Genomic DNA, 13545 nt, shown 5'->3' with positions numbered 1-13545 from the left:
TTTGTTAAAGAATGTAATTTTGTGCTTAACCCTGTAGTGATAATTATTACAGAATGCAAAATCAAGAATTTGGAAGATGGCATATTTGATTCCAAGCCAGAATTTGAATTTCTGCACTAACCTAAATAGCTAAAGTTTTGAGTAAAGATGATATAAACATGAGATTTCAATAGCATATTTGAAATTATAATGTATTTTAATTATATATACATATATAATTATATATATATGTATATATATATATATCACTGGTGACTTTTATGGAATGGTTCCAGAATGACCCAGATAATCTGTACATTATATAAATCTGCACATGACCTAAATCTGGGTATGGTTGTTTTTTTTTTTTAATTTATTTATTTTATTTATTTATTTTTGGCTGCGTTGGGTCTTCGTTGCGCATGGGCTTTCTCTAGTTGCAGAGAGCGGGGGCTACTCTTCATTGAGGTGTGCAGGCTTCTCATTGTGGTGGCTTCTCTTGGTGCCGAGCACGGGCTCTAGGTGTGCAGGCTTCAGTAGTTGTGGCACGTCGGTTCAGTAGTTTTGGCTCACGGGCTCTAGAGTGCAGGCCTAATAGTTGTGGCGCACAGGCTTAGTTGCTCCGTGGCATGTGGGATCTTCCCGGACCAGGGCTCGAACCCGTCTCCCCTGCATTGGCAGGCAGATTCTTAACCACTGTGCCACAAGGGAAAACCTGGGTATGGTTTAAAGATCCATAATGAAAATTTTTCTAGTTTTTTTTTCAGCTTTATTGGGATATATTTCACATATAATAAAATTCACCTGTTTAAAGTGTGCAGTTTTTAAATTTTTTTATTGAAGTATAGTTGAATTACAATGTTGTCAGTGGTTTTTACTATGTTTAAAAAGTTGTACAACCATCATTACAATCTGATTTTAGAATATTTTGAAAACCCTTCCCAAAACCCTTCCCCAAAACCCATTTCCCAACCTTCCCACCCAATCTGTAGCCCCAGGCAACTACTAATCTATTTTTTGTGTCCATGAATTTGTCTATTTTGGACTTTTCGTATAAATGGAATCATACAATATGTGCTCTTTTGTGACTGGATTCTTCCACTTAGCTTAACATTTGCAAGATTCATCCATGTTTATTTGTGGGTTTTTTTTTGGCTGTGCCACGCAAGTTCCTGGACCAGGAATTGAACCCAGGCCATAGCAGTGAGTGTATGTGGCCGTACAGTCTTCAGCATGTATTGGTATTATTTTTTATTGCTGACTCATATTTCATTGTATGGATAGAGCACATTTTACTCATCCATCAGTTGATGGACATTTAGATTATTTCTACTTTTTAGCTACTATGAATAATGCTGCTATGGACATTCATACACAAATTTTTGTGTGGAAGTTTTCATTTCTCTTGGGCATATACCTAGGAATGACATTGCTGGGTCATATTGTAATCCTATGTCTAACTTTTTGAGGAATAGCTAAAGTGGCTGCACCATTTTACATTTCCAGCAGCAATAATATAAGACAGTTCCAATTTCTCCATATCCAAGCTGACACCTGTTATTGTCTGTCTTTTTTATTTTAGCTATCCTAGTGGGTGTGAAGTGGTATCTGACTGGCTAATGATGAGCATCTTTTCATAAGTTTACTGACCATTTGGGAAAATGTGTATTTAAATCCTTTGCCCATTTTTAAACAGAGTTATTTGTCTTTTTATTGTTAAGTTATTAAGTTGCTAAGTTATTGTAAGAGAGCTTTATATATTTCGGATCCAAGTCCCTTGTCAAATATATAACTCACAAACATTTTCTTGTCGTTTTACTTCTTTTGAGGCACAAAAGTTTTGATAAAGTATAATTTTTTTTCTTTCATCACTGTGCTTTTAGTATCATATTTAAGAAACCATTGCCTCATCCATAGTCACAAAGATTTACTCCTATGTTTTCATCTAAAAGTCAGACTCCCTAAAACTGCCTTAAGGCCAGCCAAGATAATAAATTAGAAGCAGTACCACATCTTGGACAGAATGAGTGCCATTCTCAAAGGTTTAAAGGATGAGGGGTGGTGGTCCCCATTAAATCTCCATTTAATTCACCGGTTAGGTCCTTGCAAAAACCAGACTGATCCTGACAGACAGTGGACTAACAGAACTTAAGCGAGAGGTAACTCAGCTGCAGGGCTGGAGGTAGAATCCTTACTAGAAGAGATCAACACAGACTGGTAGTTATTATCTGGCAAAATGTATTCTTTTTCATCTTCATCTGGAAGGATTGGAGCACTCCCATGGTGCCTGCAGCAATTCACATCCAAGGGCACATTACTTCTTTGCTCTCCGTCATAATATAGTCTAGAGTCCTTAATTCTCTCATCATTGAGCAGATTATCATGCTGGTCCACTATACTGACACCAGGTTCCTCAGATCTGGGAGGGCGGAAGTGGCAAGTATACTCTGAATGAATACCCTCTTGAAGGGCTCCAGAATCCACTACTGTGGCATAAAAATTATTTTGAGCTGAAAGTACTTGAGTTCCTGAAATCTCTTATCTGCCTCCCAAAAGAGCTCAAAGTAACTCAACTGTCATAAATCCTCTTTCCGGGAACTCACAGAGAAGTCTGACTCTTATCACTGAGTAACACCCAAACAGACAAAGTCACAAAAACTAGCAGGTCTCCCATCTGATCTCCTAAGGGCCCATTTGACTTTCCTAAAAGTCATTTGTTTTCCCTTATGTGCTCTTTCTCTCCCCCTTTTCACCTTCAAATAAGTCATTTGTTTTCCCTGAAGTGTCCTTCTCCCCTCATCTATTAAAACGGTATATAAAGAATTCTATGAAGGGAATGAAGTTAAGGGGATGAAGTTAAGAGGCTACTAGAAACAGTTCAATCTAGAAAGAATAAGGTCTAGAACTGCCAGCCGCAGCGGGAGGGATGGCGAGGACCAACCAACTTGAGTGGCTGCTGAGTGGCAGGTAATTTTACAGCGACCCAGAGATCCAATTTCTAACAATATGTTTTTCCCCAACGATTGATAACAGACCAGATACACCCAGGGTTGCCACTAGCATCTCGTATCTTTTAGGCTGTTATAAAAAGGGAGGGAGGGGTAGCTTTTAATCTTACCTAAATCTCTTTTTGTTGCAGTTGTCCAATCTGCCTAGATTTATAGCAGTTGGCAGAGCAGTAAAAATCGCCCGGGGTATTAATAATTATGACATTATTAAAACTCATTTTCGAGTGTCAAGTCCATTTGGGGTGTCGTGCGACTGGGCGGTCCAGACCCAGTGGGGGCAATTCTAAATTTATAAAAGTTCCCAGAGCGAGAGAGAATAGTGGAGCAGCAGGGATTCTGCACACAGAATCCCACTCACGTCCAGTACGTTGCATGTTCGGGGACCTGCGCCAGCACCGCAGTTCCAAACAGCCCGAGACCACGTGGCCACCCGCACGCACCGCTACTGGCCCTTAGACTCCCAGTCTTAGCTTTGGCGCCTAAGCGTTCCCCCCTTGTGGTCGAAACCATTGGCTCCACGCTCGGAGGGAATATGGGCCAACCTCACGATCAAGGCTCTTGTCCGAGTGAAGCTTCCGACTAAGTCTCAGGAAAAACTCATCTAAAAATTGAGGAATCAAATGAAATTCACCTAAAGACATCGAAGAAGCTCTCCTTTTGCCAAAAAGAAAGAGCTGATCTGACCTTGATTCCCCCTACGCTCCTTGGGGGCTGCGAGGGTGGTTCCGTCCGAGGGGGGGACTCCGCCTCCATGGGCGCCGCCATTTTGTTTGGCTAGAGGGGAGAGAGCGGCGCTTTGGGAGGAGGGGTCTCCTAGGCGCCTCACCTGAGCCTGCTTCCGAGTTGTTGCTTCTCTCGCGGGAGGCCTTCTCCCCGGCTCGGGGCGAGGAACCATGTACATAAAGCAGGTGAGGGCTGTGCGTCCCTCCCACCCTTCACGGGCCGGTGAGGACCGCTCCTTGAGGCGGGGGTGTCGCTTCTCCCCGCAGGGTGGGCGCGGGGCTGGACTGGGACTGGATGGGAGGGGTGCGGGCCCGGCCCGCAAGCGCGGGGGCCGCGGAGAATTGGGGCGCCGCTTTGCAGCCTGGGCCTCCCCGCAGGGCGCTCGGCTGAGGGAGGCGGGCTCTCGGGGAGAAGGGTGGAGGGGTCGGCGGGGCGGGCCCTTTGGAGGGAACCGGGCCTTCCCGGGAGGGCGAGAAGCAGCCCTGTCTTGCGGGACCGGCTAGCCCCCCGCGGGCCTTTTGCGTGGGATGTGTGGAGAGAGGGTCTCCCCGGCCCCGGGGGCGCCCCTGAGGCCCAAGCTGGGGTGTCTCCCGACTTAACCGGAGAAGTGAAGGGGCTTCTCGTTCCTGCTGAATGTGTAGCGCCGCCTCATTCCGTTGTTACTTCTGTCAGAATGGTCTTCCCGCGCTGGAGTCCACCCCAAAGATGAGCCCCTTCACACTCTTTACGAGAAGTGTCTCTGCTGGAGGTGTTGGACTCCAGGCAGTCCTGTCCTGGAACGGCGGCTGTTTTTGGCCCGAGTGTGTGACTGACAGGGGCGCCCAGGAAAGCTGGGCCGGTCTGCATACTTGATAGACTTTTAGACGGCCCTCTAAGGATTAGCGTTCCAACGAACCGTATACAGGCTGCTTGATTTTGAGAGTTCCCTAACAGGTTACAAATTATAACTTCTAAAAAAGCAACGGTGGCAATGGTTACTGATAAACGGGCTGTTTTAAGAAGTATTTTTTAATCACTTTCCAAAATGAGTTTTTCTTCTAGAACATGGAAGCTTTACTGTCTTGCGTTAAATGAGAAACCAGAATGGAAAGGAGTGCAAAAGGAAAAAGTTAGCTTAGAAGTTATTTCTTTTGGGGTGTGTTCTGAAAAAAATCTCTCTTTTATTTATTAGGTTATTATCCAGGGTTTTCGAAGTTATAGAGATCAAACAATTGTAGATCCCTTCAGTTCAAAACATAATGTTATTGGTAAGTGTTCATGGTTTACTAGATCAGATTTATGTCTCTACAGCCGTTTAAATCCTGCCTGTGTTTAGGCTTAAGGAGACAGGAATTGTCTCTGAATATTACATAAATTTATGTGTATTTTTTTCTATATGAAATTACTTTTCTGTTTTTTATCTGCACTGATGAAATTTCTTCGTTTATACGGTTAAAATACTTGAATAAGACAATCATAAATTACTCGTTTTTATTTGGTAGCCTCGTGTGTGTATGTTTTGACAGATTTAAGTTTATAGTGAATGACACTAAATTTAGCGTTTCAGCTCTTCTTGGTATGTCATTTTCTAGTTAAAATGGACACTGTTGCCTTATTTCAAAGGTGACCATTCTTTTTTCACAAATTAGATTGTTCTCAGATTTTTTTTTTATTTCCTATTATAATGTCTAAGGACAGACTACACAGGTTGGTGGGAAGAGCATAAACTTTGAATTGTAACAGAATGGGGTTCAAATCCCAATTCTGCCATGTATTCTTCAAACTTGACTTCCTGAGCTGCTTAGTTTTCTCATTTGCAAAGTGGAAATAATGATATACATCTCATGGGGCTGTTGGGAAGATTAAATGAGAAGGCAGTTGTGTGAGGACAAGGGGCTAATGGTGATTGCCTTTCAATATAATAGTTAATCTATAGGTTCTTCAGATGATAAGGTTCCATTTTGCTCGTACAGACAGCAGAAGTGTTTTCTGACAGTCTGCTGAGTTTTTAAAGGGTAGGTGAAATGAGTGCTTCTAGACACCAGAAAAGCAAAGAATTGCTATTGACATAGATTTCTGCTACAGTGTCCTTACAGAGTTTATTGGCAGGCTAGTCGGCTTGGTCTACCATAACAAAATATCGTAGACTAGGTGGCTCAAACAACAGGGATTTATTTTTTCACTGCTCTGGAGGCCTCCCTCTCCATCATGCTCACAGGCCCTTCTTTGTTAGAGCCTCTCCGTCACCCTCTTACAAGAGCACTGATCCCACCATAAAGGCCCCACACTCCTAACCTCACATTAATTACCTTCCAAAGACCCCCTTCTCCAAAAAGCTTCACATAGCGGGGTTAGGGCTTCAGCATATGAATTGGGTGGGGCGGGGACACAGTTCAGTCCATAGCATGGGTGAGGTGAGATTCATAGAGAAATCAGCAAAGGGTGAACAGTGAATACTGATGTTCCCAGAGAAACTTGGAGAATCATACTTTATTTTGAAATAAATAAATAAATAATAAAATTTAAAAATTGAGGGCAAGGAAAAAACCTGCCCTTGGTACATCAATTGCAACTTTGTAGTTGGGAATAAAGAAAACATACTTTTCCCTCTGCCTTGCCTACTGGAGAATCATTAATTGAATTGGTGTGCCATAAGGGTAGCTTGATTGTACTAGAGTTTTACTTACATTTTGATTATAAGTGCCTTCTGATTTTCGTCAATAAAAAAACTTTAGAAATGGAGAAAAATGAATAATCACTAGATTTATATTATTTCCTTAACTTACAAATTAAAAGTGGATAAATATCTTAATATGTCAATTGTATACAGTTGTCCCTTGGTATCCTGAATGCTTGTGTAAAACCTGTTATAAAATCTTAGTGTTTTTGCATATAACCTAAGCATATCTCTAGATTACTTATAATACAATGTAAATGCTATGTAAATAGTTGTAAATACAATATGCCTGCTATGTAAATAGTTGCCAGCTTGTGGCAAATTCCAGTTTTGCTTTCTGGAACTTTCTAGAAAGTTCCCCTACCGCCCCCATCCGGAATATTTTCAATCCGCAGTTGGTTAAATCCCCAGGTGTGAAACACAGGGATTTGGGATTCAGAGGACTGACTGTAATTTTATAAATGAACTGTAAAATGATGGCCGTTATTACTTGGAATGATTAAATTATATCTTTAGGGCCTATCAAGTATTTTTGTTTTAGCTATTATCAGACAGCTGTTTTACTACTTTGGTTGCAACATTAAGATTGTTAATAGTCACAGTTAGAAAGGACATTATCTAAATGTTCTTTCGTTTTAGCTGAAAAAACATAATATGACTTTGTTTAACATATTTTAAAAATAGGCCCCTTAATCATATAAAAAAGACCAAAAATAGTATACAATGAGATTGTTCCTAAAAATGTCTTTTGAAAGCTTACCACTTTGATTGTTTAATGGTTTTGACCCTTAAAAAAACACAAGATTTGAAGGCAGATACCTCATGTGCTGATACTTGAGTGTTTGATGTTTAAGTGCAAGAACCATAAACCTTTTTAAGTTTACCTTTTTTCTGGCCTTCTAACAAAAGAAATATACGTGAAGTTATAGAACATAAAGAGCATAAAAGCTAAAAGGAAAAAATTTAAACTGTAATCCTTCTCCCCAGAGCTAGCTTGTGGTTTCCTGGAAAACAGAGCCCAAGGCCTGCTTAACTGCTAAGGCTTTAATGGGAGGGTGCAGTCTGAGGGCAAGGGGTTGGGGCGGGTAGTGGTCATAGCTTTATAAAGAAGATACACCTGGTTTGCGGTCACATTGGATAACTTACAGACAGACTTTGTAAACCCACCACACCTTGGAAAGCTCAGGTGGGAGAGGTATGGAGAAGGTTTTATGTGCTGGCTTCTGTCTCTCTTTGGTCAAAGTTTACCACATAGGGCATTGATTCCCCACCTCCCCCCACGCACACTGTGCTTTTGGATTGTGTTACTCTGGGGACTAACCCCCCTGGAGTGGTTGGGGAACTGCAACCTCCTTTGGGTTTTCACAGATCTGAATGCACCCCCAGGGTAGGCTGAAACAACCTGAGGTGTTGGGAGACTAGCCTCTCTATTGACAGGCAGCCAAGGCCTGGGTTAGGGCAGGTGAATCTGGGGACACACATAAACTGGGTCTATCTCAATAACCCTTCAGTTTTTGTGTACATATATATAAGTACACCTTTTTAAATAAAAATTGGGTTGTAGTAATCTGTTGGTAATCTATTTTTTTCTCCTTCAGAATAAACTGAAATATCTTTCCTTACCATTAAGTATTCAACATCCTTAAAATTGCTATGTAGCATTCCACTGTGTGGGTAGGAGCAATTCTTAGGGAAATTATAAATTTTTCAGTTATTTATGAATGGATTATGGTTTGAACTATTTCTGTAATTTTTTAATGATAAATTACCTTTTAAATCTTTTATTTAGTGATAATTTCAAATTTACAGAAAAGTTGCATAAATAAGAACAGTACAGAGACACTACTTGTGTATCCTTTACCCAAATCTACTGTTTTGGTTTTTTTTTTAATTAATTAATTTATTTTTGGCTGCATTGGGTCTTCGTTGCTGCACATGGGCTTTTTCTCTAGTTTCTGTGAGCAGGGGCTACTCTTCGTTGTGGTGCGCTGGCTTCTCACTGCAGTGGCTTCTCTTGTTGTGGGGCACGGGCTCTAGGCACGCGGGCTTCAGTACTTGTGGCACACAGGCTTAGTTGCTCCGCGGCATGTTGGATCTTCCCAGACCAGGGCTCGAACCCATGTCCCCTGCATTGGCAGGCGAATTCTTAACCACTGCACCACCAGGGAAGTCCCCCAAATCTACTGTTAACATTTCCCCACTTGCTTTATCATTTGCACTCGCTCTCACACTTATTTTTCCTTAGAGTAAGTTATGTACATCATGGTTCTTTACCTGTGGCATCAATGTGTACTTTCTAAGAATAGGGATATTATCTTATATAATCACAGTGTAATTATCAATGTCAGTAAATTTAACATCAATACAATAATGTTATTTTATTTTCTAGCTATGTTCACTGACCCAGAAATTTTCTTTGTAGCATTTTCCCCCTCTAGTACAGGATTTAATTTAGGATCAGGCATTGCGTTTAGTTGTCATGCCTCTTTAGTCTCATTTAATCTGGATAATTTCCACAGCCTTCCTTTGTCTTTTACAATGTTATTTTTGAAAAATATTACATAAATGATGTGTCCTTTTCAGGGTATTCCACCTGGAGGCACATGATATCCATCTACTTCTTACTGATGATAGTTTTGATCACTGAGAGAGATTCTGTCCAGTTTTTCCACTGTATAGTTAGTGTTTTCTCCCTTGCAACTAATAAATAATATGGAGATGGGGAGAGACGTTTGGACCATGCACATATTGTGCTCCTTATCAAAATTCCCCCTTAGATTTAGCATTCATTGATAATTCTTGTCTTTATTCTGATGGTTACAGAATGATGATGTTCCATTTCCAGCACTCCTTTCACATTTACCACTTGGTATTCTACTGTAATCAAACATCTTTACTCCTTAGCTATATATTTATCTTTTTATTATCAGTATGGACTCATGCATTATTCCCGCCCACCCCTGCCCCAGCACTAATTTATAATTCATCTAATTATTTTGGTGCTCAAATTGTCCTAGATTTAGCTAATAGAAGCCCCCTTCAGGCTGGCCTCTGTGTCTGTTATATGCCTTTTTTTTTTTTTTTTAAAGCACTTCATTACTTTCTGATTTCTTTAGAATTTATCTTGGATTAAAGGTGATGACTTTGGGGCTAATTTGTTCAGGATATTGGTCAAGATTGAGAGAGAGAGTGGCATAGTTATTCATGACTTTTAACAATGCAAATTTTGTTAAACAAAAGAAGTTCAAATGAATTCATTAAATCTAAAACATTTGATATCCTTTTATGTATAGAATTGCTTATTTCTGAACTCAGGTAGTAAAAAAAAAAAGTGCCTTATAGTTGTCTGTATTTTTGTGATTCTAAGAACTATACATGATGTATAGGGCTGATCAGAAACTGTTTAACATGGAAATGGTTTGAAATTTTTAAATGATTGTTTAAGTATTTTAAATTTTTAGCATTATGTGAATCTTTAAATTGTTAAAAAATTTTATTATACCATTGTAATGATTATAAATCATGAAAACCAGGTAGTATATTTAGTTATTCCTGTTAATTTTAAAGTATTAGGAAAGAGCAAAATAATAAACAACGAAATAAATTTCTTTAAGAAAAAAATTATCTGAAGACTATGCAAAAATTGCACTCATCTGGTAATTAAAGCTGTTTTGTTTATTGATTTGTTGTTCACTGTTCTGTTGTACTTAATTTCAGTTTTTAAGATGTTATGTTAGAAAATTGGATTTTATATTTTTTGAATACTTTCTGTAAAGTTATTGTTTTTTATACAAAATAACATGAACTTTTTGAAATTTTGTAGTGGGCAGAAACGGATCTGGAAAAAGTAACTTTTTTTATGGTAGGTATTACTTTTTGAATTCTAAACATAGTAAGATCTAGGTATCTTACAGTAGTTTATCTGAGGTTATGTCTGCATGAAACACAAGAAACACTTCTTCAAACGAGGTTGCAATTTAATATAGAGGGTTTAGAGTATAAGAATCTGAGCTCTACTCTAGTGATTAGCCATGTGAGACTGGGCAAAACAGTTAACTTCTCAAAGTACTCTTTCACTTTAAAAACAGAGATATTTGCCCTGCCTACCTTAGATGGGTTGTGAGAATCAAATGAGATAATATGTATGGAAGTGCTTTCTAAACTTGAGTGCTGTATATAAATGTTGTAAATGCAGAGAGAGAGAGAGATTCAAAGAATGTAAGTGCAGTAGAATAGTTAATATTATGGAAAATGGCTTATCTGTTTCATCTAAATCAATTATTTTAATAAAAGATGGAGGGGTGTAAAAAACTAGACTCAACAAAGACAGTTGTTGTCAGAAGGTAGTAAGTAGAGCTTTGAAAACTATCTCTAAAGATAAAATGCGCTTAAGAATAGTAATGCCTCTGTTAAATTCTTTGGGGAGAAAAAATATTTTAACAGATTTGGACTGTACAAGGAGTAGATTGAAAAATTTTGAACCTCTTAGTAGCGCTTGAGGAAAAGGAGGGTGTAGTAATAGCAAAGGTTCTATCCCTTCTTTACTTATAAAGCTAAAGGGTACTCTTTACCCCACCAGTGGTTGTAATTTGGGGATGGTGAGAAGAGTAGGATTGAAGTGGAAGTATTCATATTTCCTGATCTCCAGGGGGGATGAGGGCCATTTGAATCTGTCCCTCCAAGGTGATTATAAAAGAAAACCAATCCCCACCTCCACCCCCAGCATACACATTCATATATACATACTCCTTCTTTTAGAGTGTCAAAGCTCTCTTGGGTGGACTGGGAATAGAACAGTTGAGTAAAGAGTTCCATTTCTAGGAGAGGGTGGTCCAGTTAGGCATCCTATGGAAGCAGGAATGGCTCCGTCTTACAGAAGACAAAGGGTAAGTAAGTACTGCAGTAGAAAGTGGAAATCTGAAACATTTCCTACTTAGTGCTATTTATTTTGACAAAGTATGCAATTAAGGATATTATAGGAATATATCCTATTTTGTTAAATATTTTAATTTATATTATTTATATCTAGTGGATAAAAGCAATTATAGCTTGAAACCTAACCATGTATACTTTGATCAAGAGGTACACCTTAGTTCTACTCGTCTATTCGTGTATTTCAGTGTTTTTATTTTCTTACCTTAAATATTTCAGTGAAAACTTAATGTTTTTCTAATATCATCATTTCCTAGCTGATTAGTCTGAAGTACAGGCAAAGTTTCTGCATTCCTTTTGTCTATATGAAACAGGTAATCTACTTTATTTGCATTGTTCATTACCTGATATACTGTATTCTGTGAAGGTATGGGAAATTATGACTAAGGCATAAATCCTTTTTTAGATCCTACTAATAGTTGTTTTTGTATTTCTAGCAATTCAGTTTGTTCTCAGTGATGAGTTTAGCCATCTTCGTCCGGAACAGAGATTGGCTTTGTTACATGTGAGTGAGACTGCTTTATGGATATTAAATACTTCTAAAAATACATTGTCAATTCTGGTAAACAGAATTATTTTTTCAAGTTTCAGATCCTTCATGAACATGACACAGTGTATCTCTTACGTATGTTGTTCTGCTGTGAAATTTAGCTTACTATATTAATGCAGGATAAAGGCTTAAATTTTATATAATGGTAAGAAAATTGTGCGAGTTCCCTATGGATGGATATGCCTTCCATATAAATATAAATTCTTTCTTAGGAGTATGGCCTGGTAATGGTCTGGAAGCAGGTTTGCTGAGAAAGAAGAAAGTTAGGTTGGGGATTAGAAACTTTGAGACTCAGAATCAGAAGTTAATTGTGGGGACTTCCCTGGTGGTCCAGTGGTTAAGACTCCATACTCTCAATGAAGGGGGCCCAGGTTTGATCCCTGGTCAGGGAACTAAGATCCCACATACCGCAGCTAAGCCCGCGTGCCGCAGCAACTGAGCCCGCGCACTCTAGAGCCCATGTGCCACAACCAAGACCCAGTGCAGCCTACATAAATAGTAAATAAATAAATAAGTTAATTGGGAGCATAGAAAAGCAACCATTACAAACTAAACAACATAAAGTTACTTTTAGCCATATTTATACTTAAATGGTAACATCATTTGGTAGCAATGGTAACATCCAATATGAAAGACAGTATATTTATAGTAATGAAAATTGTTAGAGTTTTTCTTTAGATAATTATGAATAATCTAATTTTAGGATAAGAAAGTATAAAAGACTATGATAAAATGATGTAACTTTATTTATTTATTTACTTACGTACTTATTTACACTGGGTCTTTGTTGTGGCATGCAGGATCTTCATTGCAGCACACGGGATCTAGTTCCCTGACCATGTATCGAACCTGGGCCCCTTGCATTGGGAGTGCAGAGCCTTAGCTACTGGACCACCAGGGAAGTCCCTGCCTTGTTTAAATATGGCTTATAATTAATTTTAAGACCAGAAAGCGAGATTCCTCAATATATCTCCACAGTATCTCTCAGACTTAAAGTTCTTTTTCTAACCATTATATTTTTCTCCCCTTCACTCTTTTTTTTTTTTTTTGTCTGCGCCGTGTGGCTTGCAGGATCTTAGTTCCCCAACCAAGGATTGAACCAGGGCCATGTAGTGAAAGTGCCAAGTGCTAACTACTGGACCGCCAAGGAATTCCCTCCCCCACCTCTTACATTTGAATTTTTAGTCCAGTAATCAGGATTGATTCCCTATAGAAAAATCTCTCTTTAGGTTTCTCAGATTAGCATTAAAAGAATAATTTCTTTAGGTATCATTCTTCATTGTATTGAACTACTACATAATAGCAGTTTTCACAATCTAGAAATTATCTGGGCTTGGTATGTAAGTAGTTGGGTCACAAATCGGTCTGACTGTGACCCATATGTTAAGTGCATATGTTTTCATAGCAAATTTAAAACTATATAGAATATCTCAAATGTTTAAAAAGACAGTTTTTATCATGTGACTTTGTTAGGGTTCCTTTCTAGCATTAAGGTGAATCTATAAGAGAGAAGCCTCAAAGTGTTTTATATTTTAGCAAATAGGTAAAATTGGGTGGCTATGGGGTCTTATGCTCTAATGAAGTGATATGCAGAACAAGACCTATGTAAATCTAACTTTGACATCTCTTGCATAGTTCTCATTTTTAAAATTCAGAATCAAAAGCTGTTTGGTTGAGTTTTGTTATCCTAACCCAGT

General features: G+C 38.8%; 1 protein-coding gene across 1 annotated transcript in view; it reads left to right on the top strand.

The window, feature by feature from the left end:
* The first annotated feature begins 3736 nt into the window (after nucleotides 1-3736).
* Nucleotides 3737-13545, top strand: part of SMC3 (structural maintenance of chromosomes 3) — a 32755-nt gene continuing 22946 nt past the window's right edge. Inside the window, exons 1-4 of the mRNA XM_060099752.1 lie at nucleotides 3737-3895; nucleotides 4882-4957; nucleotides 10190-10228; nucleotides 11736-11803. Of these exons, the coding sequence (XP_059955735.1) occupies nucleotides 3881-3895; nucleotides 4882-4957; nucleotides 10190-10228; nucleotides 11736-11803 (198 nt within the window). The 5' untranslated portion in view covers nucleotides 3737-3880. The remainder of the gene's footprint in view (nucleotides 3896-4881; nucleotides 4958-10189; nucleotides 10229-11735; nucleotides 11804-13545) is intronic.

This window comes from Mesoplodon densirostris, chromosome 1 (assembly GCF_025265405.1).
Source record: "Mesoplodon densirostris isolate mMesDen1 chromosome 1, mMesDen1 primary haplotype, whole genome shotgun sequence".
NCBI classification, from domain to species: domain Eukaryota; kingdom Metazoa; phylum Chordata; class Mammalia; order Artiodactyla; family Ziphiidae; genus Mesoplodon; species Mesoplodon densirostris.
The sequence above is the reverse complement of the archived record's forward strand: the minus strand, read 5'-3'. Positions and strand labels throughout refer to the sequence as shown.